Raw genomic sequence first — 27,669 nt, 5'->3', positions numbered from 1 at the left:
TGGGCTCCAAGAACCCTTACTCTTCTCCCCTAAAATTCATTTTTCAGCTCCCCCTCCCCTGGAATTCCGTGTTGAGGTATCTGTTAGCAACTAGACTCAAAGCAGCTTCAATCTCTTATTGGCCACTTTCTAAATTATTCCCTTTGAGCTTCTTTAAAGAAGTGCACCTGCAGAATTCTGACACACAGGCTTTGATTAAAAAGGGATCGTATTTTTTTTTTCTCTGTACCTTATAGATTGTGTAGGAAGCCCAAGTCCTCTTTGAAGAAGCTCATAAACCATGCGGGCAAAGCTTTGGAAAACAGAAGAGAATGAAATGGTACATACCCCTTCGAAGGAATTACATACTAATCAACGTATTCATATTGTGCTTTTTTTTTTTTTACTATGGTTCTTAAAATTGGTAGATGACACAAATAAAACAAATGCAAGATTCTCTGTATGCAGATGCTGGCCAGGCTGGGAATTAGTAACATTTCTGAAAGGAACTGATGATGAGTCTGAATCAACTTAATCTGGATTTTCCTCAGCCGCAGAAGCCTCTGCTCCGCTGGCTGGAGCCCCACCGGCACCACCGCGGGCCTCCCTCCCCGCCCGCCCTCGCCCTCCCAAGGGTGCCAACTGCCCGGGAGCTGGGCGCTGGTGAGTTAAGAACGCAAGGTGGGGCGGGGGCGGGGTACCGAGGGGACTGAAACACAACGCAAAGGGGCTAACCACACTCATTTTCATCCCGGAAAATTCCCGTGACAGCTTGAGGGAGGGAGGGCGGGCAACGTAGAAAAGAGTGGCTGGGAGAGGGGTGAGGTGAGGTGAAAGGGTGGGGACTGCGAGAGAGTTTCCTAAAAAAATATTAAAAATTAAAAAGTTCGTGCGTCTCAGTCAACCAACTCTCAAAGCACTGACACCAACGTTTCTCCGATTTTCTTCCAATAAGTTAGCGTTTTCTCATGTTTAGTCTTATGTTTATTTTCCAAAGGGGGAAAATCATGGTTTTCTTTTATTATCAGTATTACTAAGCTCGAAAGAACCGAAGTGGAAAATCCAGACGTTTGTCTCCAAGTGTATCTTGAAATAGACACTGAGAACCGATATTGTTGCTCCGTTGTACGCCTCAGTTTTTTTTAAAGTTATTTAGCTCTTTTTTTTTAAATTTGATTGTATGTGTATTCTACCTAATATAATTCTTCCAAGCCAATCCAACATTTTAAAGCTAAAGTTAAATTTTTTGTTTTCCTTTTGTATTTAAAACATTTTTTTTCTTTCTTTCTTTTTTTTTTTTTTTTTAATTTTTCATTTCCTGTGTTTCTCCTCCTTGTCGCCAGTTTTACTACCTGGGCCTTCCCCAGACGTGTGCCTGTTAGTGGTGGTGTTGTTCAAGAACATCTTGTCCATGCCTTTGAGCGCCTCGGTGAGATAGTTCTGCAGGGCCGTGAGCGCGGCACAAATGGCCGGGGCGCCGAAGCCGTGCGTGATGAGGCTGAAGTGCGTGAGGCAGCTCTGGATCCCCGGCTCCAGGATGGGGCTAGGCCTGCTGTTCCCGATTGGCGTCCGGTCCTGCGCCAGCAGATCCGTGAATTCTTTACAGAGTTGCCTGCGAAGAAGGGAAAGGAGTAGGGGGGGTTAAAATCACTCAGTGTCGTTGGCATTGGCGTTAGAAAGGAGACGCTCACACAAGCCCAGGGGCGCCCGGTCACCATAGAGCCGGAGAGCGAGGCTAATGTGGACGATTCCGCTCTGTTTCCCTTCCCAGCGCTCTCCCTTCTGGAGCAGCTGGGACTAGAAGGAAAGCGGGGGTGGGGAAGTTATGCACCCCTTCTATCCCAAAGCCTTGCCTTTCCCCCCCCCCCCTCAAATCCAATCTTTCCCCTCATCATTCCAGGACCGCTTAAAGTCTGCATGGGAAATTCGCTAGGCTTTAGCATTTGGTTTTGAATATTCAGTAATTTTTGGCTCTTACCTGGCAGTTTTGTAAAAAAAACAAAAACAAAAGCAAAACCCTTCCCCCTTCTTTCCTCTGCCTCGCTAACCTCTTGGTGATCAGCCTCAAAAAGCCCTGAAAGATTTAAGCCCCTGAGCCACAAGCCTGTCCCTGGCACAGAAGCAGATTGCCGGAGACTTGCATGGCCCAGGGCATGCAACTGTTTATTCCAGGAGAGAATGCTGATTCCATTTAAAGCAAAAATCTGTTTACCTGTAGTATTTGGGGAGGAAGATATGTTTTCCCCCTTTTTCCCCTTTTCGCCCTTTCTTTTAAGCACAGGCTACTGAAAATCATTGTACAACAGGATTGTTGTCAATATAAAAGGATCCCTACATTGTTTAAAAAAAACAAAACAAAACAAAACCTTAACCATCTACAGGTAGATGGTTAAGACACGGGAGGGTAGATTTTTATTTGTTGAAGGTTTTTATTTCCTCAAGGCAACTACAATTTAGAGGAATCTTTCAGCCTTAGAAATCCTACGTGCCTAAGTATGAATTGAGCTTATTTGAGAAATTTTTAATATAGGAGGTGGACAAGAGGGTTAATATAGGAGGGTTTTAGCCCAGAAGGTCCAATGGCTTGGCTCTGCTACCAGTCAGAGGAATGACATCCCAAAGGCCATAGCCTTTCACAGACTGGCAGACGGCTCCTGTCAGTCTGTTTCCACTGGTGGTGGTGGTGGGGGGGGGTGGTGAGAAAGAAAAACTACAGAGTTCCAGTCCCAACCCCTCCACTCTCTTCATGGCCTGACATTTGGGGACATGTGGAGCCTGGACAACAGGTAAACAAGGCAGGTACCTTCAGGCCCATATGAGTGACCCTGGGGCATCCTTTGCCGGGGAGATTACTCCCAGGAAGAGTAATGGCTGAACGAGACAGAGAATACCTCCCCCCCACTCCCACCTGCAGCAAGAGAAAGGATTTTGATTTTAAGACTGGCAGATTTTAAGACTGGTGTCCTAACAGACACCCTCTCTCTACCATCCCCTCTACTGGTTTCTCAACTCAAAATGCACACCTACATTCTTACAACCAGGAAAAGATAGGTAAGTGTTCTAGCTATCTAAATAGGCAGCTCTTAGGTCAGGGGTACTTCGGAATCACCTGTGGGGCTAAAATGCACATATCCATGCCTCTGCCCCCCTGATTCCAATTCAGGGAGCTTGGGGCTAGGTCCACAAATAAATACCTTGGAAAAGCTCCCCAGATGATTCTGATACTCACCCCAGGTTAAGAATGGGTGTTCTAAGTGAAGTTACAGGATTTCAAGAGGTGATGAGGTGGGGGAAGTTACAAGCATTCCTTAGGGAAATCCTATTACCTGATTTATACACTTTAGTTTTATTTTTTCCCCAAAGTACATTTACTCTTTTATGAAGCACCAACAGTTCCCCGACCATCAGAGAGAGAGGCAAGGGCCAGAAGGGCAATAGATCTGTTACATTGTTACTTGGTGCATCAGAAGGAAACCTTCCAAAAAAGAGGATGGGTGTCAGGTTTTGATTGTTGGAAGAGATGGTTAAGGAAGTCTTTCCTTAAGTTTGTACTCATTACCAAAGTGCCAAAAAGGAAATTCTGAACTGGGGAGAACAAATGCTTGGAGTCAAACATTCTACATCTTCAAAGCCCAAAGCAGGGTCTGTAAGCAATTAAAGTTCTGGGACATTAATATTTTTTGACCCTGCGGAAAGGGGCAATCAAATTCCAATCACGTCTCAAAAACATCTGGACAAATTTGAGCAAATGATTTTTCAGCCTTCCATATATTTCTTTAAATTACGCTGTCAACGGAACAAACCGCGTCCTCCAGCACTAAATAAATGAGCGCCGCTGTTTGGGCCGAGCCTGCGAGAGAAACGTGCAAGTGCACGCAGCGCCGCCCACTGCAGGCCTGAGCCGGCCATAAAACACCAACAATATGACATCGAAGCCAAAGACAGGAGTAAATCAAATAAATAGAAAACCCACTGTAAAAGTTCAAATGAGCTCTAGACCTAAATTTAGCCAGAGATTTACTGTTTTCCCCTCTGGAGTTGTAGTAAATTTTGCGTCTGTGGAAGATGCCAAACAGCAACGTTGGAAAGAGAATAATTAGAGCTGTGGGTAGAGATGGGTACACGTGGGTGACATAAAGACACCCGGAGCATGCATATGACAGAGAGAGGTGAAACCTGGCAGAAATGGGCACCTAGGGATCTGGGGAAGAACTCGAACAAGGACCAACCCAGAGAAAGTCTGTCTGGTCTCCCCAGGGGGAGAAGAACTGTAAAAAGCCTGGATTCATATTAATAGAGCCATTCTTCCCCCCAAAACTTGGTAATAGAGCAGACCCAGACAAACCCATAGCCCATAATCAACCTGGGTGGGGAGGAGGGATGAGAGAGGAGAGAGAGAAGGGCAGCAGGGTGGAGTGTGGAGACCTCCTTGCCAGCAATCCACAGGCTGCAAAAGCTACTTCTACCACTGAGCTGCTTCCCTGCTCTGCCAGTGGGGGCTGCATTGCCTCCCCAGCACTGCCCCCCCACCCCCGACCCGGCCCCCACCCAAGGAGTTGATGAGGTGATGCAGCAGGGTGGGAAGGCTGAGGGTCTGGGACACTCACTTGGTAGCCAGCAGCATATTCTTTCGGGAATGCAGGTCACTGGGGTCGGTGTGCTGCCGGTTCAAATACTCCGAAACAGCTTTAGCAGGAAACTCCGTTTCACAAATATACCCAAAATCCCGAGCTAAGTGAACAGCTTCTCCTGAAAAGACAGCAGCAGAGGTAATAATCAGTCCCTATTTCCTCATCATCCCAGGCCAAGAGATCCTTCCTGGTCGACTGTTGGTATTTACAGAAGAGACCAGCTGTTGGGGGCAAAAGCAAAGGTGAGACTGAAGCCCAAATAAAAATGACTCTCAGGCCATAAAGTTGATGGAAGAAACTTTGCTCCTGCTGCTCTTTCCAGCCTCTCCTTGATGATCTTTTTAGCCAAGTCCTAGCTAGACATCCCCGGAATAGCTTCGGGCTTCCTACACCCCATGCTTTCTCTTAAGGGAAAGATGGGCAGATATGTTCAGGAGTCACCTTACAATTGCACCTAGACAGTTGGCTGGCTATTGGAGCCAGATTTCCCTCCTCCTTTTAAAAGCACCTGTTACACATGCTTTAAATAAAGTTTAAAAGTATTCCTATCTTTTGTATTATCTTTTGTATCTTCCTATAACTGCATTAGGACAAAACCCCCCTCTTATTAATAATTAATATACATATAACCATAATTCCATGTGTGTACATGCCCACATAAATTAAAGAACATATGTAAAACATATATGGAATAAGTGTTTCTGTCCAGCAATGAAGTATTCATTCTTTATCAGTTCCCTGATAGGTTTCAGATTTCTCCTTAGAGGGTCCTGTCATCGTCTTCCTACTTAAGGACTTTCCACTGCACAAGATGACACAGCAGCTACAGAAAACCTGGACACCTGAGAGATTCCTCAGCTAATTTGGAAGCCCCTTTCAAATAAAGCATTATTACCCTTTAATGCACAGCCTTAGGTGTTCAAGGGATGATATCAAACATGAAAAAGAGATATGTTGAATTATCCCATAGCTATGATATTTTTAAGAGGCATGGCTTACTTTTAATCAACATCATTATAGTAACCAAAAAAAAAAAAAAAAGACTTCAGGCATGATGCTTACAGTGATCCAGATCCATAAAACTGAAAACTGCCAAATGAATATTGGAATTTCAGTAGTTTTCCTGTTTCGTCCCTTCTCCACCCAAATTCACATCTTGGATAGAGATTACCTTGACTGCTTTTACAAAATAAGGACAGTGATATTAGTAATTCCCTGAAGGGCAAAAAACAACCTCCCACCCCACCCCACCCCACTCCTAGGGGCTGAGAGTCAACTGCTAGTAGGTGTGATAAGGAAATTTGGTGACTGCTGCCCCGGACTCTAAGTTTGGGCCAGGCAATTTTGCCTTAAAGATTGCAAAGTGCAACGCCTATGAATGTGATGACTTTATGGTTGTTACTTGCATATTCTAAGATCTCCAAAAATCAGTTCCCCATAGGAGTGTCATAATATCATATCCATAAAAATAGAAAAAAAAAAGAAACCAAGACCAGCATGTTAGACTCTAGAGAAAATTCTACTTCCTTCATTAAGACCATCTGGCTGTATTTCCTATCCCTTCCCCATCCTGCAAATTAACTGCAGATCCTCTTGTTCTCAACTGTGTAGAAGATCCTGTTTATTATATACCATAAATATCACCCCCAACCCCCAAATGATGAGCAAATTAGAATGTGCTTGTTATAATTATGGGCCTTTAATTCACAATCAATGAATCTACACAGAAGGTCCTATGTGACTCCCCTCCTTGTTTCCTCACCACCATCCTCGATCCCATTTTTTCCTAGGCTTCATTGACTTCACTAAGCCAATTTCATCAATAATAAGTTCCAGGTAATCAGCAGGAGATAGGACCCTGGGAGTGGCATGAGATTTAAAATAACCATAGGGATCATGAATGCAATAATAGTTTGATAAACTGACAATGTGTTTTCTACTACTGACGATTCAGAGGTAGAACCTGGGAAGGACAGAAGTCTAGAATGCATTGCTGCTTCCAGAGTTACCTTGCAAGAGTTCATTCAGAGGGGTTTCACACACTGCATCCCGCCCCTGATGGCAGAGGTAACCCCTGCACTGCTTTGGCGCCTGGACCTGAGCACTCTTCAGAGTTTAGGGACCCTCACACATGTCCCTTGGCCTCTCTGCAATTGCCAGCTCCCTCTAAGTAAAAGGACCTTTGAACTTCTCTCAGGCAGCCGCTTGACATCCAACTCATAAGGGCACAACAATCGCAATGATTTCCAGTTAATCATGAAACGTGTAAAATGTCAGCCTTCAGCCAACAGTTAAACTCAGCCACTTCGTGAAATGGCCACACGTCTTGCTTACCTTCCACCAGGGAGGTGAGTAACGTGACATTTGCTGCTTTGCGCCTGCCCGCGGGTAAATTCAAACCGATTTTTTCTAGCCTTTCTCGCAAAGATCTCCCCCCATTTTTCGATTTGGCTCTGAAATTGCAAGAATTAACATTCTGATTAACCTCAGAGTGTTCCTGAAACAAAGTTTAGACTTAGCAATCTAAAGCCCAGTGGAGCTTGAAGAGGTTTTAACTCGAGGTTAGCACATTTTCCCCCTTTCCTTTTGGTTATTTGCTGATAGTTTGCTGAGGTTTGCTTAATTTCTGCAATACAGAGCATAAAAAAAAAAAATTGAGTCGTTTTCTTTTTTTTATCTCGTGAGGAAAAAAATGATACCAGATGGGAATAATCAGGGTTTAGGTTGTGGGTCCAGAAAAGGTAGAAGTTGCATAGGCAACACACAAGCTCTTTCCTTGTAATGGAGCCAGTTAGGTGAACATAAACTGGGCAAGCACAACCTTGCTGAAAAGAGGGAAAGAACTGGGTGGTTCAGAGAGAAGGCACTAACTAGCTGAAACAGGTGGGGTTTTCCAGGAAGGAAAGGGTCAAGAGTCGATATAAAATGGAGTTAGGTTAAAAGGGGAAGGAAGACTGAAACATGAAACCAACATGATGATGGTAATCGCAGTAACTGTTAAACTAACACTTTAGGGAGTTTAGTTATGCGATAAGCACTGTATATTGATTATCTCACTTAATCTCATAGCAAGTTTTATACACACACGCTCAATGCCCAGGGGTGATTGAAAGAAACTTCCACACTCTGGGGCTCAAAGGGCTCACTTCAAGAGAGCAGAGCAAGAGGATTCAAAGTGAGAAAAATCCATGAGTCACACATTTACTTCCTCCCCAAATTCTCCCTGTATGTGTTAAATTCTGGGCAAAAATACAAGAAAAAAGCCAGTTACTCCCACCTCTCTTGTGGTACTATTCACACAGCCACTTTCAGGAAAGAAAGGGACTTTCAACTCCCCAAAGAGGCTAACTTGAAAAGTTCGTCTCCTACAGTGTCACCTTCATATTAGAGACACTACCAAATTGCCCTTCGACCAGGCACAGGTAGAGATTCCGGGGGAAGGCTGTAAATCTGAAGATAAAAGCCATCTCTTCCCCCATTTTCCCAGAGGAGTCTATGGAGTGTCTTCTTCCCATATTAAGGAGCACTTGAATGCCCCCAAGAAATAACTATTCCTATTTCATTGTTATTATTGGTAGTGCTCTTACTGAAGACAGGAGGTTGCAAGTCTAGCATGGAATTTTTCAAACTGCAGGGAACAATGCCTCGGTGGGCAGTGACCAATTTAGTCAGCTGCCAACCATATTTTAAAACAAAACAGAGCAATATTACAGTACATTACTGGTACAAAGCAGGTTACTCCATGAAACGTCTGTTTTAGATAAGTGTGTGTAGGTTCTGAGTCTCACTCAGGCTACAGAATGCCCTCCAAGTGTCCCGGCGAGAAAAAGAGCCAGGCGCCAAGCACAGGGCAGGGAGAGAGGGAGGTTCCCAGCACCGACGGCAGCGGGAGAGCGAGCGGCGCGTGCTTGCAGCGCGTGGGTCCCAGGGCGGCGGCGTCTGCGCGCGCGCGGCGCCCAGCACGTGGCGGCCGGCCGTGGTTCTCTGCACGCGCAGCGCCGGGGCCGCGCGCTGGACGCCCGGTTGCTAGGCAACTGCGTCCGGCTATCTGCTGGTTTCCGGGAGAGCCCTCTTCCTTCACCCGGTAATAACCGGTTCGGGGGTTTTACCTTCTGAGGACGCCGCCGAGGAGAGACGCGTTGAGGCATTCGGGGGGCGAAAGCCGTCTCTGAACTTCCCCCACAGTTACTTTGTACTTTGAAGTTGAACTGAGCAGAGACAGACGGCCGGGGACAGAGCAAAATACCTCGCCGGTGTTGACGGACATGCCTCCCAGGAAGCCATCTTTATTCATCATCAGAGAAGTCACAGATTTGGGAGGAACCGGAACTAGAGAGAAAAAAAATATGCCATAAAGGTGACCGGGTTTCGATCCTGGTGACCGGCTGATAGAATGTGTCGGTGCGTGCGCAGGGGCGAGGCCACAGGACAGGCGCCAAGTGGAAAGCTGGAGGAGGAAGTGTTTGTTCCAGTGGGGCTGCCGTGCGTTCAGAGCACTGTGTACAAACAAATGGAAAAGCCATCACTCCTCTGGAAACTTACCCCATGTGTGTAGACCTATGCGTGTCGCTTGCCACAGTCCCGCTCACTATATCAATCTAGAAAACTCACGGCCTAGAGTTTAGATTGTGCTGCGAAACCCGGCGAATCCTATTCCATCATGTGCTAGCTTATGACCTGAGACATCTCAGTGAACCTTTCTGAATCTCAGATTCCTCAACGGTCTCCTAAGGCGAATAACCACATTTGGTGCTGAAGTCTGAAAGTGATTATACTATAAATGATATAAAATGGTAATATCGGTGTTCTTTATGGGAACCCCTCCCTCCTTTCCTATTGGACCCATTTATGTGGTCATCACTGGAAGCACTGGAGAGTGGGCCCTATCAGAGACACTGTGCTCAAGAACAGCCAAGTAATACCATTATGCCTGGGCTCAAAGGAGATGCTCATTGCTCCAAAGTGGATCTCATTCTTCCCTACATCATAACAATACATTCATTTAGAAATGAACCCAAATGCTCCTCTCCAGTGAAAGCAATTCCACAGTGACATGAATTTTGTTTACAAATTAACTAAAGCGCCGGCTGGTGATTGGAGCAGTTATGATTTACAACAGGTGCCCTGATCAATCAACCAATCACTCTAATTCATGTGAGCGGAGGTCTTGCCTTGCCCCAGTTGTTTCATTTCGGCAAGTAATTGATAACAAACCGCACTCAAGGTATGTTTTATGCAGAAGTTAATAAGAGCTGACAGCTGGTTGCAACTGCTACCCAGGATCATTCAGTCTCTCCAGCCTGTATGTCTGTTTAATTGTGTTTCAGTGTCATCTGTACCTCAGGAAGAGGCGGGGCTCAGTAGAACCAGAAGGCTGGGAATGAGGAACAATGAATGGTCAATGTCCCAGTTCTTGCTGGCCATCTTACTCCCTCAGACTTCTATACAGCTGAAGCCCATTTTCTTTCTGCAGGTTCTAGAAGCCACAGGGCAGGTGACTTTTCCTGACTTAGCTACTTCCAGTGGGATATGAAGCTCCCAAATCTTCAAACAGTATTTGCTGAACATGCATCTGGCATGAAAAATGTTTCCATTCCTTCTCTTTAATAAACACAATGTCTCATCCTATAATCCTGGTAGGGGAAAGATAAGCTCTTTCCACCATCTCGAGCCTAGAATACTATATATCAAACAAGTTGCACAACCTCCCTTGTATAGAACAGAATAACCAACACTGAGTATTTTTGTGACAGCTTATTCTCTCTACTACAGATTCTGCCATTCAGACCTCCATGATTGTCTAGAGACTGCTGAAAGCCAGGTAGGTCCCAAATTTCTTATTTATTAGGAATTGCATTTGGCCCTTTAGAAACATCTCGTGGAAAAGGATTTTCCTAGGAGAATGGATGGGGGTCCAGGAGCATTCCCTTTTGCTACTCCTTAGTACACATTTTGGTATATCTGGATCTGTCTACAGAGTCCAAAGCCTTGTCTCAGGGCAGGTGAATGATGTTAGGTAACAGAGTGGATCTTCTGCACAGCTGTGATGGTGGTGGGGCGCTACAGAGGGTGCTTTCTTCTTTCTGATTCCCCTCATCATATTCTTATCAGTGAAGCTGCTTCCCATTTGAGAGTGAACCAATGAAAAGTCCAAGTGCAAGTACTAATTAAATTTGAGTAAAATGTGGAGTTAAAGTTATTTAAAAGCGAGTGATTTGGGTGGGAACACCCTGTTATTTAATTCTCTTACACAACATCTACATCTGTTTTGATCAGTCTCATTCTTTGCAATACTCTCAATTTTCATCTTTCAGATTCATATTCAAAAACTCTAAGCAAATAATTTATGATCATAGGAATTAACATCAGATAATCTTGGAGAAACTTTTCCTCAAAATACAGATGATGGCCTTTTGTAATTTTAACATGGTAAGAACTATAGAAATAAATTGCACAAAAATCTACCTTCGACACTCAGCAATGTTTTTATATTTAATACTTAATACTATTAATTATTTTTTAGAAAGAATATTTTAACAATAAAGAACCTCGCTAAGCTGAAAATAGTAAGTTCAGTTCCTGTTTCCCTAATCGGACAACCAAATATCTCCTTAGGTTTGTAATTTATCTGCTTCTGAGAGTCCCAGTTGCCAAATCTCTTGAAGAGCCAGGCCTTTAGAGACACTTTATAACCTGCCCTCTAATTTCACTATTGTTAATTGCCTGATTTACCTGACAAGAGCCATTTCCTATGGGGAATGTATATTGTTCCCTCCTATGGGCTGTACCTTTCACAAGTGCATTATCACAAAAATATCACAAATCCCAGTTAGCTTCTGTCAGCACACCACTGTCTTCTTTTGTTGTTGTTGTTTTCCCCCCAAAGAGGCAAACTATTGGAGCAGACATGCTTCAGGTTATATTTCCATTTTGTTAATTTAAGTATAAATCATGTTCCTACCCTCTACCCTCTCATCTTCAGGTTCTAACCCTCTCCTACTCTGGCCTTAAACCTAGACCCTAGACTAGGTCTAGGTGGAATAGATCCTACCCATTTCTTGTCCTAACTTTCCTTAAAATCCCTAGTACTATTATCTACCTTCCCCTCCACTCTCACACCTGCTTAGCTCAGCTGATTAACCCCATATTTTATTCTCTTTGTCTTTTCCCTTCTGCTTTCCTTCAGCTTATCAATAAACCCAGAGAGCAACAGGGCCCGGTTGATTTGTTAGTAATTATGAGCACACTGTTCCTGCTCATGGAACCCAGAGATGACTAAGATAGGTTTAAAGCGACAGCAGGAAATGGTAAGGAAATAGAGCATAGCAAAACTCAGCGTGAAGCTTTCAGTTCTTTACATGTTTACAATTTTCTGTGCATACATTAAAACCGGTGGTACCCCCCCCACCCCGTTTGGTTCTCCATTGCATATTATGACCAACTCCTGGATGTAACATCCACAAAACTTGCTCCCCTCTTTTTTTCTTCTTGCATTATATTGGGGAGAAAAAGAAAGGTTTAAAACTGATCAATATTCATTACAGTGACTGGAATTTTATTTGAGAGAAGAAGAAAGACTGATTAGAGAAAGTATTATTCATTAGTGGACTACAGAGAGCCAAATGGTTAATAGACTAGCACTTAATCTGTATTCTTTAAACTTAAGTATGAAATTGGAGCCTTGATATCTTTGAATTTGATTGCAAACAGACCCCCTATGGCTCTGATTTGGTGGTGGTGAGGAAGGGAAGAAATGAACCCATTTAATAGATTCAAGGGTAAGTCCCCCCTGAAAGATACTCAGACTTTAAATATGTAAGCTACACCAGGAAGCTACCAAGAGGTTGAACAGTGCTTGAAATAATTACTTCTCACCAGCAGAACATCCCCTTCCTTTATACTTGCATTGTTTCTAATCTACCTGAGGGCTAAATGTTATTTCACATGGATATATAGCACCTCTATAAATGTGAGCACCAAATTCCTGTAAAGAAAAATAAAAGGATTCTTACAAAGAAAGCTGGAATATAAAGAACTACAAACATCCAGGGTTAACATCCCTCTAGGGGCAAAGTCTAAGAGTCTAGAAACTGAACTGGGTCCCATCACTTACTCTGTGTGTGGGACCTTGAGAAAGTCATTTATCTTCTCTCTGTCTCAGTTTTTCACTGGGAGTGGAGGGGGGTGGGAGTTGGAGAAGAGTGACTAACCTTTCCAACTTTGAAATTCTGTGAACTCTGATTACTCCCTGGGTGGCGGGAATGTATCTCAGAATCTCCAGTTGAATAAATACCTGTTGGGATCCAAGTCAGCCCTGGAAATGCGAACCTCTTCCTTTGAGGGGAAACTCATACCTTTTCAGACACACTCTTGGTGCTTTTTACCTTCTAGGTCAGAAGGAAGAATCCTAACATTGTAATGAAATTGGCAATTTCTTCATAACCCCTCCCCCGCCCCAAAGAAAATCCACACTAACCAAAGTGTTTATATGGGGAAGGGGCCAGAACTAACGGGAAAAAAGTGGGAGAGAACTGAGGTTGAACTGAAACTAACCAAACAGGATATCCCTAAGACCAATCAAAATGCCCCACAGTCACATTTGAACCTTGGATTCCAGCCATGCAAGCCTTTCCAAGAAATCCCAGCGAATTTCTGCTCTCTAAGGTGTCAAACCGATTGCATATTAGCCTCTGATTGCACCAAAAACTTTTTCTTAAAGCCTAGGTGAGCCTTTTTTAAATGTAAGCTATAGGATGGTGGCAGTGATCATTTGTATCAGTTGGGCACTAACCTGCCCCCCTCCCCAGCCCAGATTCCTAATCTTAATGGAACTGAGACTTAAGAATGATTTTTTAATGTCTCGTTGGATTTTTAGACTGTTAATGTACCGAATCCTTCTCATTATTACTTTATTGATTGCTCATTGACCAGCCCCCTTCAAATCGTATTAACCACCCTCTGCCGGTTTAGATTAGGAGAGTTTAAAAAGCACCTTTCATTACTCCCTCCACTCCTGCCTTGGAGTTGAGACTCGGCATCTTAATGGGAGCTCTAATGGGGCAGCTAAGAGGAGAGGGGCCACGGTCCCTGCCGATTGCATTAATAGCTCAAAGGGGGCCAATACAGAAAATTAGCCGTAAACGAGCTCTGGAGATCTTCAAATGAAAGAGCCATTTATCACGCTGGCTACCTTCACTCCACTCGTTTGCTCTCTCTACTGGGAACAACTCATTTCCTCTTAACTAAATTACTTCAGAAATGTCAGCTAAGCCCAGATAGCAAACATTACAAGAGAGCTAGCTTATAATCTATAGGGTGATATCAACACGGGTGAAAAATTGGACTGGTTAAATTTTAGGAGGGAGCCCTTCAATAATTAGAGTGAGAGACATAAAGACATATATCCTTTATGCCCAAGTCTTCTGGCTTCAGTATACATAATGGCAGAGACATCCGAACCTGGATCGGTGGCTGCACTTTTATTAACGAGGCAGACTTTTTAAAATCTCTCTACAAAACATAAAATTTTTTTAAAATCTCTCTAAAAGCCCAGTAGAACATAAATAAAGTAACCAAGTCCCTTGCTAGTTGTTGAAATTAAGAAAATTTAGTTCAGAAACTTTCTTACCTCCTTTTTTATGAAATTAATCTCTGGGAGAGATCCCTTAAAGGGGAGGGGAGGGGACAAAGATGAGAGACCAGAGGGCCAGGAAAGAGCAAGTGAATCCATACCCTCAAGTGGTTCATAGTTATCTAGAACAGTAAATCAACCACTTATTCCTATTTTACCTATGCCTCTCTAAATATAAACATATATTAGGATCTTTTCTTCATGTAATAAAGCAAATACCTGAAATATTAAATAATGGAGTTAACACTTCATATTCATACCTTGCCCTCTAACTCAATAAAGTGACTGGAATGCCACTTAGTTGTTTAAAGCTGCACAAAGTCTTTTTAAAAAAGTCTTTCAGAGCCAGAAAAAGTACTCCATGTTTTCAAAATAGAACCAGCAACTTCAGTCAATATTCTCCTTTTCTTATTACCGGAGATACCCTTCTACATAGATAATCACATTTTGCTGACAAACATACATGAGCCCTGAAACCCAAGCATCCCACATCTAAGAACATTTTCAGCTCCGTTTTGTTAAGCAAGCTAAGTTCCAAATATTTTTATTGGCCTACCTATTAATAACATTTCTGATTGGTCATCTGTTGGGCATGCCCCACTGACAGCCCAAATGTTGTTTCTAGGATACAGAACCTTGAGATAAGGGGTTCTAGTCTTCCGTGAAAAGGAAGAGGGAGCTGAAACAAAAAAGCCAATGGAGAAGTGCCTCCCCACCCTCCCCCTACTCACCCCCATCAACCAACAATTAACCAAAAGAGAAGGACCCCAGAGGAAATGGTGAAAGTGAGCTGTCAGCACAGTCGCAAATCTAAGCACCAACACTGGGTGTCTGAGCAAACCCAAAAGCTGGCATTAAAAACTGGAGTGATACTATCTAAAATAATAATAATAATAATAAATAAAATAAATAATGAAATGATACTATCTAAAGAAGAGAGGGAGGGATGTTTGGAGCAATACTTAAAATAAATAGTTTTGCCCCAAATCTTACTATTTCTTCTTCAGGATATAACATTCCAAAGCCAAATGGCATTATTCCAAGTACAGCTCCCCCCCACCCATCCTCCACCTCTTAAAGCCACTTTTTCTGTCTGTATAAAAGAAGATAATTTAGAATACTTCACCCTGTTTGGAATTCTGACTTCATGGCACTCCTACTCTAACGGCTTGACTTTGGGTTACTTTCCAAAGCACTTTTTCTTCAATTATTTTTGTGAGTGTTATGTGGCTCAAATTAATCATAAATGACTGAAGCTAGAGATTGTTGACACCAAATATAAGGACAGGCCTTTTTCCAGAATTGATAAGCAAGGGTTACAGTAGTTAAAATTGTATCTCCAAATACCAGGTCCTGTGATAATTAAAGATTGCACTGTTTACACATTCAGGATCCTAAATAGTGGCATGTGAGTGACATTCGGGCCTTTCGGCAGCCACACTAATCGCCAGGCATTCTCTCAGTGACTGTCAGAAGAGAGGGGGAAAAATTAAGCAGCTGCAATACGCCCGAAATGAGTTATTGTAATTACATTTAATTAGTTTAATTAGTTAATTATTTTGCTTACAGCTGTACAAGAGACTGCAAACATTTGTTAATATCACATGCCCTTTAACAGTATGGGGTGATTCCACAGTCACACTAAATCATGAATGCATATGTAGAAAGATTTAGGAATCCGCATAGGCTGTCTCAACATCTTAGGATGTGCATATTTAGCAACACATTTGGCACAATTTTTAAAAACATAATAAGAAACAACTCCTAAAACACAGGGAACTGGAAACAGAATTACCACACACACACACACCAAATAAAAAAACAAGAAGGGGAACTATCTCAACAACTTTGGGTTTAGCTCAGCAAACTCCAGTTATCAATGAAATAATTATAGCACATTTTTGAAAGCAGTGTTCCTAGTCAGTTTCATACATTATGGTAGTTCAGTTATTTAAGATACATCTAGAATTGCTACCAAATGTACCCTGAGAAAAATACCAGTAGTCTCTGTCCCTCTGTGTCTTATCTGGGCTTCTGCCTTTGGTTGCCCCCACCCCAAATTTCCTTCTTCCAGACATGCCTTTTTCATCTGGACAGCCCCTGTCCTATGGTTGTGAACAAACATTTCTGTCTTATAAAATAACTAAATCCCCCAAAGTGAAAACTCATAAAGACATGACTGCACAGGAAAACTTTGCTTACTTTTGGGAGGGATAATCCATACCTTTTTTTATGACAGACTGGTCCAATAGATTCATGCCGCTGTTATTGGCATCTTCAACTGACTGTGAATATAAAAACATCACTATTCAAATTGACTGGATATTAAAGAATTGCACACATAAATCATGTCATTCCAAACTGGAGTTTCTGTTATTTCCATTTATATTAATTCACAAAGGGAGGTTTTATTATTATCATTATTACCTCCAAATCAACATGGAAATGAAAGTCACCCAAATTATAAATTCTTCCAATGGAAACAGAGGAAAAAGGGAATTGAGAGACATCTGGGATGCAGTATTGGTTTAGTTATTATATTAAACATAGATGTTACACAGACATATAAAATTTTATATTATTTGCTCTTATGAATTGTGAAAATTTGGCAATAGCTGAAAGATTTTCACCAATATTAGTAAGAATAATTTCTGTTTTCAATTCTATCCCAGCACATCTTAACCCTAGAGTCATTTTACAAATACATAATAGTTTACATTATGGGATTTTAATTAAAGTCTGAGCAATTTGGAATGGAATGCAAACAGCAACACATAGGAACACGTTTGCAAGCTGGCAGGACCGCACACCCATGCAGTCCATACACGTCCTTGTGTGCTATGAATTTCTTGCTGCATGATAATCCCTGAGAGGAACCTGCACAATTTGTTCCCCACCCCCATCCTGCTGCTGCTACTTCCCAGCAAGAAACACACCTGTTAGGAGGGAAGTAACTACAGACACACAGATACAGAGACTCAGATCCTCCCAGTCAGCACCTAGGTAATGGCAAAGAGCATTCATCTTCTGTGCCACAGTCTTATCCTAAAAAAGGGAAGTTTCAACCCTGGGTGTTGGCAGCACTTCTGAGGGGAAATAGCTGTTGGAATGAGTTTCTTTTCTTTCTTTCTTTCTTTTTCTTTCTTTCTTCCTTTCTTTCTTTTCTTTTCTTTTTTTTTTTTTTTTGGAATGAGTTTCTTACTGTCAGGATGCACAAGAACAGAGTTCTGGCTGTGTATCCCAGAACATCCAAAAGTCCTCCATTCCCCAAAGAAAAATAAATACTAGGTCTTTCTGAAATGTACTGCTGCTTTCCCTGATTCTTAGAAACCTAAGTTTGGACCAGTTTGTCACCCACTCTACAGAGAAGTAAAAAGCAAAGGGCTTGAGAGTGAGGCTATGTTTTCACAGCACCTTCCACCCACTCACGCTGCATCCCCAGACAGGGCGTGTGTTCATCACAAGGAGGAGACTGTCTACCCCAAACAAGCAGCACATTAGAAATGAGATGATCTAATCGTGAAGGGAGCATGTTAATTTGTTTCTTTTCGTTTTTAATAGTCACTCTTCAGTTGTCGGAAAGGTGAGGAAAATTGTTATTCTCTGTAAGAACCGTTTTCCATGTTGCAACATGCCATGTACATATTAAGAAATAGTAAAAACTTCTTTAAAAAAATACTTCATATAACTTGTTTGAAACTCCTCAGGAGACCCTGCCACACACACGCGCACACACGTGCACACACACACGATTCACACCTTGCTATGCTCACGTGTCTACAAAGGGAGGTATCCACTCAAGACAAAAATAATCGCCTGTGTCTGGGGGCGAACTGGCCAGGGATCTCAGAGGCCAGGACCCAGGCGCCCCCACACCTCACCCTCACATCCATACGTAAATATGTATATACGCCTCATCAGCGACGTGGGGTAGTTGTGGTAGTTAATGAGAAGGCTCTTGTCTGATTTTCTATCTAATTACGGCCGCCTGCTGGGTTTTTGTACAGGATATTCACGCAGCATGCTGGCGCTTAATCGTCACAGGGAGGATCGTAAAGATTTAATTAGGACTGCATGCGGAAGCGCAGAAAAACAACTCAGACTCGTAATTACTAGACTTCTTTAGTTAAAAGTGATACCAGGGGTTGCTTTAAGACACTAGAGTGTGTTTGAGAGTGTGTGTGTGTGTGTGTGTGTGTGTGTGGTGGATTTGACAACATCCTGATATGTTTATACTCAGGGGTAGTAGAGGTGAGAGAGGTTAGAGAGCCAAGACTGGAAAGAAGAGGTGTTCAGGACAACTAAACTCCAAACTAGGTGTCATCTCACTCCATCTTTCTTTCTGATGCTGTTTTTCTGAGTTTTTAACAGTGCACCCCCCAACATACATACACACAATGGGTGAAATGTAGCATACCCAGAACCCAAACCGCGATTTGCTAGTTTAATAGACCCTGCGAGTAAATTGAAATAGAAATTGACAGGGTTTTATAGTTTCGTTTAAAAAATATTAGAAGCATTTGGTTAATTAGCTCCCGTCCTTCTCTTCTCTCACGGTCGGGGCGGTGGCCCTCTGCGTGTGTGTCCGGGTCACCCAACACACCCCCACACCAAGCCTCGGCCAGGTGAGTACCCCTCGCTATGTAGCCCACTGGCCCAGCAGCGCCCTGGGGATCTGTCTGGTCCGCGGCTGGGGGCGGGGGGGGGAGGAGCGGGGGCGGGGTGGTGGATCCGGAACACAGAACAGGTTCTTGAGATCGAACAATAACTGAGGTCCAGGCCGAGGCACTCTCTGGTCCCTTCTTAAAGACTGGTCGGGCACAGCCAACCCAATCCGTCGCTGCAGGAAAAGGCGAGATCCCCACAGACTCTTGTAACTTCAGCTCCCCCCACCTTGCCCCCGTGCGCTCCAGATCCCTAATTCGGAAGTGGATCCTCCAAGATGGAGCAGATGGGGCACAGCCTCTGCATTCGGGGCTCTGGTCCTAGGTACATCTTCTCCCCTTTCCTCGTCACCTGTCCCATGTCACGTCAAGCACACCCAGGCCTCAGAAGGCCTGTCATCCCCACGGAAGCAGATATCGTCCCCGCTGCCTGGGACAGGCGTGGGGTGTCTCTCCCCAACCCCCTGCACTGAGGGTCGTCCAGATAAAGTCCGGCGAGCCACCCCACCTCGCCAGAGGAGCGGCTGCGAAGCTTCTGCGGGAGGAACCCGGCAGAGGTGTGTGGGCGGGGAGCACTCGTGGGCCGGGGCCTGCGCCTTCTCTCCTCCCGGCCCTCTGCACCTCGCGGTCCGAGTTCCGACGCAATAACTCAGCCTGCCGCGCGACGCCTGGACAACACAGTGTGTGTCTCCCCAACACACACTGAAGTGCTCCTGTTCTCTCGTCCTTTGCATTTGGCCAAACACTCAAAACCCCTCACTATTATATCTTTAAAAACTAATCTAAACCTAAACTAAACTAAAACTAAAGAAATATATTCTCTCTTTTAGGACAATTCCTGGGTTCAGTTGACCAAGTCACTCGGCTGCGGGTTGATGGTGGCGCGGCTAGTGTGTTGGCATTGCCAACAGCATTGGTGATGAGTTGATCCACTTTCATTATCGGCACTTTGAGCGCACCCAGGAAGGTTAATTTAAGAACTTACGCCCCTCCCCAAACACACTCATTACCCCAGTACATTTTTTAAAAAGCTATTAAATATTTCCTCCTTGTATGGTATTCCAAAAAGAGCAATCCCTCCAGACAGGGATAAGAAAGCTTGATTAAACCAACAGAACTATCATTCTTATTACTACCGGCAAATCCAGCCACAAATCAGGTGATTCCATCATTTTTGGAAACAGTAAATAACTGAATTTCCTCTAAAACAATAAACCATCATAAACTACACACAAACAGCATTTGATGCTGTCACCACATTTTAACTGTTCAGAATACATTCTTTTTCAAGTAAGGTTAAAAAAAGGACCCAAGTACTCTTTTTTCTTCCCCATTTCATTTTTCTTTGCTTTAGAGGTATGTCTAAAATGATGCATAATATACACAACTATGCCAATGAGACCGAAATGTCAAATACCTCTCAACCATATTTATCTTTTCTGCAGACTATTTAAATTAGGGAGCAAAGGGAGACCTGCTCAGAATCACCCAGACAGTTTTTAGAAATCATTTCTTTGATGTTTCTTTGTTTAGTTTAACCAAGTATTCTCAACCAAATCAGGCTCCATTGTGTAGGTTGCAGATGGGTTAGGGAGTGGGTGGGGGGAGTGTTTTGAGCCTTTTGTTTTAAGAAACAAACACGTGATGCCTTTTTAACTGGGATAGTGGCTTTGGGGAGAGAAGAATATTAACAGAGGAGGAGGACTGAGGAGCGATGTGAAGAATATTGCTCCACAGTCATTTAATGGATCAAAAGGTGAAAACAATCTCCAAAATGGTATGTGTCCTCTTGGACTCCCAAGCAGAATTATGGCTTTCTGGGTCTCTCCCCACAATTATTCCATTTCTCAGGAGATGACTCTGGAACTCAGTTATCTTGAAAAAGGGCTCAGCAGCTTATGAGACATTCAAAATAGGACCCAGTTCGGACAATCATAGCACATGTTTTTCTTCCCATGTGCTTTGTCATGCTTAACATCCAGCAGGAACCTCTGGAGCCTGAGAGGACCCTGTGCCTCTCTGCTGAAGCTCCAGACTAGGCAGCCCAGTCTGTCACCTGCCTTGTCAGGAGGCCAGGCCCACTAAGGGACATGCATGGGGAGTGGGTTGGGAAGGGTACCCAGCTGGGTGGCACAAAGTACAAGGGACTAGGAGGTAGCTAAGGCAAGACAAAAGACATCTAACTTTAATTCTGATGATGTTAAACTACCAACACACACACAAATATTTTTCTCCTTCGTGATTTCAAGTGGTTCCAGCTTTCATAATCGGACCTCCAGAAATCGCCACTACAGGGCCATACCCGTACAACACAGAAACAGTTATATATGTGGTGTCCAGCTATTCCTGTTCTAAAGAGGGAAGCTACCACCCCCAGAGGACACGGAGCTGCCCCTCCCCCACACCTCCCATCTCCCAGGGGCATTCGTTATTTATTTATTTATTGTCCTTTTCATTTGTTTGTTTGTGGTTACCTGGACGTCTTCCATTCCGGGATGGCCGAGGCCGTGCAGTGAGAGGCTGTCACCCATGCCCGCGTCCAGGCCGTGGTGCGCCGAATGCAGCAGCACGTCTGGCCGGCGGACCGAGTGGTAGTCCCTCCGGGGGTCGAGGCCCGAGAGCTGGGGCAAGGCTGCCCGAGGCTGGGGCAGGAGAGAGCCGGCTTCCGAACCCACTTCTTGCCGCTGCCGTTGCCCCCAGGGATGCTGCTGGGGCTGGTGCAGTGGGTTCAGGGAGTAGGGGTCGTTGACGTGGGAGTAGGGATCCTGGCTCTGGTGGTAGGGAAGCGGCTGGTAGGGAGGCGGGAAGTAGGGCGGCTGGAAGTCTGACGACGGGGTGTGGGACAGCGGCGGGGCGCTGGAGTAAGGTCCTTGGGATACCGAGCCCAGCTGGGAGAGCCTGGAGCTGTGGCTCGGGACGCCATCGTGCCGGTCCTGGGAGCGGAGAGAAGAGAGAGAGAAACAGAGTGACAGAGAGAGACAGAAAGAGGGAGAGAGAAAGAGAGAGAGAGCGAGAGAGACAGAGAGAGAGAGAGAAAGAAAAAAAAAAAAAATACAAGCGACTAATGGAGAAGCCCGGCTTCTGTATATTCTTCCCAGGACAGGGAAAGCAAGAGTCTGAAACTTATACTCCCAAGTTGACTCAGAGGGCACATGATTTCAGCAATTCCAAATGCCAGGCTTTGGGGGAAAAAATGGGGAGAATCACCACCCACTTAACCAACATCTGAGCCTTGTGTTGGGAATGTAAAGCGGGCAAAAGGAGTGAGGGTAAAATAACCATGTATGGGGAGAGATTCTAAATTCCTTGGTTAAAAATACAGTAGCCTTATACAGAGTGTTTCCTCTTCTGGGTATTTTAAACTATTTTTTTCTAACTCTTTCAGAGGTTCAAAGCATAACAAATGAAACTCCATACTTTTGCTGTGCTGCTCCTCCTGTTCAAAACCAACTTCTGCCCTCCCTGGCAACCCAGCCAGCTGACCAAAGAGCTCCCCACAGGAACCTGATAATTCCAGGAGCTCTGAGGAATCTGCCTACTCTGAGTTCCCAGTCACCCCTCCCTCCCTACGAGGAATTAAATAATTTAAATAGTATTTGATTGGAATGACTCTCATTTGAAATCATATCCTGAACCCACGTTAAATTAAGTCGAATTGTGGTTCCGAGGAGTTATTTCTAAGGTTGCTTTTCTGTATCTAATGCTATTAAACTCCAGGGTGTGAAAATGAAGGACCTGGGGTTGGGAGGGAAAAACAAGAAAAACCCAGACAACTTACTGTTGGGTCTATCTGGAGTGGCAAACTAAGTGGAAGGAGAATAGGGGAGGTGTGTGTGTGAGGAGTGTTTAAGTTTCTCCCTCTCCTCTGTGGAAACGCCTTGGTAAAGTCCCTATAGTTCTTTTTGGAGAAACAGTCACCTAAATTTCCAAACTGCAATGGCAAATAAAAAGTTTTTCTCTGAGGCCTCCCCCCTTCCCAGCTGACTCATGGAGCTCAGACGGAGAACACACAATGCAGAGAGAAGCAGCTGCAGCCTCGTCCAATTATGGTGCTAAATTACCAAGCCAAAGGCGCTCAAAGGAAGACAGAGACAGAGAGAGTGAGACACACGCACAGAGACGGAGAGACAGAGAGACAGTGAGAGGAGGGAGCATGCAATTCTGGTACAACGTGAATCCAAACTCACCATGGATGAATAGGTGTGGACTAACATCTGGAAAAAAAAGCCTGGTTACTGCTCAAAATCAAACAATGATTTAAAAAAAAAAATCAAGGAGTCCAGCAGAGAAACGAGCTGGACACAGGAGCCGAGCTTGAGGGGTTTCCAGGACAAGCCATCAAAAAAAAAAAAAAAAATCCCCCCCACCACCCCCAAACAAGATTGGCGATGCCTGTCACACACAGACAGAACTGTTCATCGGTCTCTTGCTGTCTTTTTGGCCTCTTTTCTTCTGCCGCTCTTCGGGGCTCCAGATGCAGTCCTCTTCCACCCGAAGCTGGGCTCAGACTGCTCGGGCGCCCCTTCCTCCCTCCGCTTGCCTACACCGCCTCATAATAATTGATATTCATGACTATTAATATTACACGAGTACTTTAAAGGGAGAATGGAGGACAAATGGAGCGTGAAGCAGCAGCGAGCGCAGAGCTCCCCTACTATTGTAAATGACGTTCATTCAGTGGAGAATTACTAGATGTAATCAGACGAGGGGGCTGGCAAAGGCAGACTGGGGAAAAAGTTTAGCAGGAAAGAGGCAGAACTTCAATTAACTGAGCCGGGGACACGCGTAAAGCAGCCCCTGCTCCTTTGGACAAGGCAGTGAGGGAGAGCATCGCTGGGGGCTTCTACAGAACGTAGGTGTCCTTGTTCCTGGAGAGGGACTTTCCTAATGGGAAGAACTGATCGCCCTAGGTGCTTTGTGTGCAGATTAAAAAACAAAATAAAAAGGCGTTGCCTCATCATTTGGAGGGGAGAGGAAAGTAAACCGGTGGGCCTGGTTGTTTACAGTGACGTTTAAAGACTTGTACTGAATACTGGAGATTATGCTTACTTTCTAAAGGACAGGGGCGAGATGGGGGCTTTTCATTCCTTGCGTAGACTTTCCCTCCTTATACTGCTCATACGACCCGTGATTTTTACCTCAGTTTAAAATATATGCAATCAATCTTCAAGTACACTAAACTTATCCTTTCCAGGCAAAGCCAGGGGCAACAGAAAACCTTTTTGGATGTTTCAGGAACCCGTTCAACTGGCCTGACTGCCATTTCTGTTAAAGTTCAACCTTCCTCCCGACTTAAAAAGGTTCCTTCCACAGGGTTGCGGGTTCTCCTGTATTACTGAGCAGAAAATTTAGGCAAATAGGGATACCTGCAATATTCTCTCTCCTCTCTCTCTTCTCCCTCCCCCCTCGGTCTTCTCTCCTTCTCTTCCCCCCTCCCTCCCATTTTATTCTCCTGTCTCTACCCCTCTTCCACTCCACCCCTCCCTCTCCCTCTCTCCCTCTGTCAGTCCTTTCTGCTCTCCCTCCCTCTTTCCCCATTTAGCCATTTACTTTTTCATAAGCTAAGAACAAGTTTCATCCTGCTCACTTTTGGGAACCCACTGAAATCCCTGTATGTATGTTCCGAGCTATTTACACACCGTGCCCCCGTCTCCGCCCGTCTCCTGCCCACTTCGGGCGCTCACATTCTTTAGGATAGTTCTAGCGACTTCGACTTTACCATTATCCCGCCTGTTAAAGAAAGAAAAGGAGGCCGAACCGAAACAAACCCCACCAGGCGGAGGCACGGCTCTTCGTTACAGTCAATACACAGCCACAAAAGAGGAAAGGAAAACCCTAATCATCGTTCCGCGGAAAGACGAGTCTCCTCAATCTCCCTTTCTGTCTCCGTCTCTCTGTCACTCACACACACACACACACACACACACGCGCGCGCGCGCGCGCACACACGCACACACACGCTTAGGAGCTGGCCGAGCTGGGGGCGGCGGGCTCTGCCCGCGGGACGCGGCGGCCAGGCGGCGGCGGGCCTCGGAGCCCGGGTCCGCCGGGTGAGACCGGGCCGGCAGCGTCAGTCGGAGCTCACCGGCCGTTGCCGTGCGCCGCCCATTATCCGCCAGGCGGCTTCCCGCCGGGCTTTCCGGAGTGGTCCCGGCGCGCAGGGGTCGCATTTTCTCCCCCACTGGTTTGGGGGCGCCTCTGTGCGTCGCGCCGCGGCCATTGGGTAAGGCCGACCGAGCGCTCCTGGCCCTCCCAGCCCGGGACTTTGCTTCCCGTCCTCCCTCCTCGCTCCAACTTTTCCGCTTTACGGTCTCCGTCGCCCGGCTCGCCAGCTTCGACCTCCCCACGCCTGGACTCGGCGGCGCCCTTCCTCGAAGCTTTTCTGTCTGTCCTGCCTCCCTCGACGTCTCCTCCAGCCTTCGCTTCCCTCTTGCCCTGGCACCTAAGTCCGGGTCTGCGAGGCCATTCCGCTCCCAGCGAAGTTCCGCGGGCCTCCGCCGCCGTCCCCTCCCCGTCCCGCCGCGTGCCCCGCCCGGACGCCCGCCTCGCTCGTGAGCCCCGGAGCTGCCCCGCCGCCGCAGCGGTCGGCGCCGCGGACCGAGAAGGGCAGAGGCGGGCGCGGCCACGGCCTCGCCGGGCGGCACGCGCACACCCGGCGGCGGGCAACTTCCCCAGCCCGAGGAGAGTTGCGCTAACCCAGCGCTGGAGAGCCGGGCGCGCTGAACAAGCGCAGAACATTGAGTTAAAAATGCCCAGACGTGGGGTGGTTGGACGCACTGGCCCTCAAGAAAGCAAAACACAAGAAAAACAAAAATAAAAATAAAAGGTCTGTTAGGGCTCCTTGGCTTGTGCTCTGTCTACACCCGTCTAGCCGTCTATCGACCTCCCTCCTTCTAATTTTCCGTCCTCTACTTGGATCCGTTGGTTATTGATTTCAGAAATATTATTGAAAATAAAAATTAAAAGCCCGAGTCTGTTACGAATGAGGCTTGAAAATCTAATGCTCTCCCACGCTCAAAATGAGGAGAGCCTCTTCCTTTATCAGACCCTATTTCCTCTGCCCACATTCAGTAGCACCGCATTCCCCATCAGAACCTTAAAGGGGGGGGGGAGCGAGGAAGAGAGAAAGAAAAATAAAAGAAAAAGAGAGAGCGCGGCGAGAGAAATCTCCTAACTTCAAGTAGCCAGATTTCAACCTTAAAGTTCTTTTTCCGAATAGCGAAGTCTCCCCCCTGCCCCTTTTCTAAAAGTTAGAGAAAGCTGAGAAAACCGGCCGGAAATCTACGACTAAACGCCGAAAAATATATATCAGTTGGGGTGTCAAGAAGCTCAAATTCTCTATCTGCAAAGCTCTAAGATGCATCCGGGGGTGTCGGCTCACCTCATAGATATCTTCGTACTTGACATTCTCCACGAGCTTCCAGAGCATGATGGCAGCCTGGTCTCTAGGAGGTGAGTGCATTCATGTGAGGAGCAGATGTCTGGCTTCTCAGGACTCCGCTGTCTGTAATGATCCATCTATAATTGGAAATGGGGGATACACACCAAATCCGACGCTCCTCTCCCATCGCAACTTATATCTGTTGTCTCAAACAATAGGCTGGAGAAGTAAGCCTCAGCAGAGAGAAAAACATTATTACACACACAGGAGTTAGATGCAACCCACAGACATATATATTATAAAAATCATAAACACGTATTTACACCCAGACACCCACATTGAGTTATATAAGCACCCCTGGGTCACGCAGAGTCTGCAGACTCCGAACATGCGTTTAAAGGAGAGATAGTCGTTCATTGTGATTAATATAAATATACAGATTTAAAAACCTCTAGATGGAAAATGATGAATCATTGTAGCCACTGACTAGTCTTTACAATTCATAATGAGAAACCAGGGGGCCAAGAGTCCCCCATTTTCTATGTAGATTTTAAAAGGGGGACCATTTCTGAGATTTTTATACACAAAAGCTCCTATTCATGTGTGTTCAGCAGGAGGGTATTTTGAAAGCTGGATTTGGGGATTTTTTAGGGCAATCTCTCTGTATTGATGTCTACAAACTTTTTTTTTTTTTTTAAGCTGTACCTCTGTCAGTGTAGAACAACAACAACAGCAAAAGCCAGTTCGTGACGGTGACCATGTCTAATATTTTTTGGCCATTTTGCCCTACACTTTTGGAAACTTAAATACTGTATGAACACCTCAGTCTGTCTTGTTTGTCGTTTCAAGGGTTGTTTGTGTGCATTTTCAACGAATTCCTTGTGCCTTGGCTAGAGTCTCCATATTATGAAGTGGGGTTTTTTTTCAGATGTTGGGAGCAACACATGCACACATTCACACACTGTTAATTCCAAGCCTTCTTTGCAGAGGCATAGGACATTGTATCTGCACAGTTGCCTATAACTTTTAAGTGGTTTTAATCATGGACAGTCAAAGAAATATTCACCTGAACCCGTAGGAGATTTAAGCAGAATGTTCTTCAAAGAGATAGTGAAAATATTTACTATGTGCAAATTTTTTGTTTAGAATGTATTTTTCCCCCCTTAAGTGAATTCTGTATTTTTTTTTTCAAAAAGGAACAGATAAACAACAATAACGAAGTTACCCAAACCTTGCAAATGGGTGTCCTTTAAGGCACAAGGTTTCCGAATTTCATCACGAAGTGAATACTCACTTCATTCCTCTTTTTCCCACCCCTTCTATTTTTCTACTCCCTTTCAGGGTACGGAAGGATTCCCACAGCCAGAAGGGAAATCCAGTGGA

The 27,669-nt window shown here is 45.0% G+C and overlaps 1 protein-coding gene across 3 annotated transcripts; it reads right to left on the bottom strand.

Moving 5' to 3' along the window:
• Positions 1-230: 230 nt before the first annotated feature.
• TFAP2B (transcription factor AP-2 beta) lies at positions 231-26,723 on the bottom strand (the record flags this gene model as incomplete). Of its 3 annotated transcripts, none has more annotated exons than XM_080807122.1 (8): positions 231-292; positions 1,332-1,591; positions 4,587-4,728; positions 6,945-7,063; positions 8,720-8,939; positions 16,466-16,526; positions 21,380-21,838; positions 26,287-26,367. In XM_080807122.1, the coding sequence occupies 8 exons, from the start codon at positions 26,365-26,367 to the stop codon at positions 231-233; spliced, it is 1,404 nt and encodes a 467-aa protein (XP_080663248.1). The 3 variants fall into 3 exon arrangements, with proteins under 3 accessions (XP_080663248.1, XP_080663246.1, XP_080663247.1); XM_080807120.1 differs by lacking the exon at positions 231-292 and adding an exon at positions 23,093-23,119 and having other exon boundaries at positions 391-1,591; positions 26,287-26,377; XM_080807121.1 differs by lacking the exon at positions 231-292 and having other exon boundaries at positions 391-1,591; positions 26,287-26,723.
• Positions 26,724-27,669: the final 946 nt, after the last annotated feature.

The sequence above is a fragment of the Martes martes genome, assembly GCF_963455335.1.
Source record: "Martes martes genome assembly, chromosome: 6".
Taxonomy (NCBI): domain Eukaryota; kingdom Metazoa; phylum Chordata; class Mammalia; order Carnivora; family Mustelidae; genus Martes; species Martes martes.
Note: the sequence above shows the minus strand (reverse complement) of the source record. Positions and strands in the feature narration are given on the sequence as shown.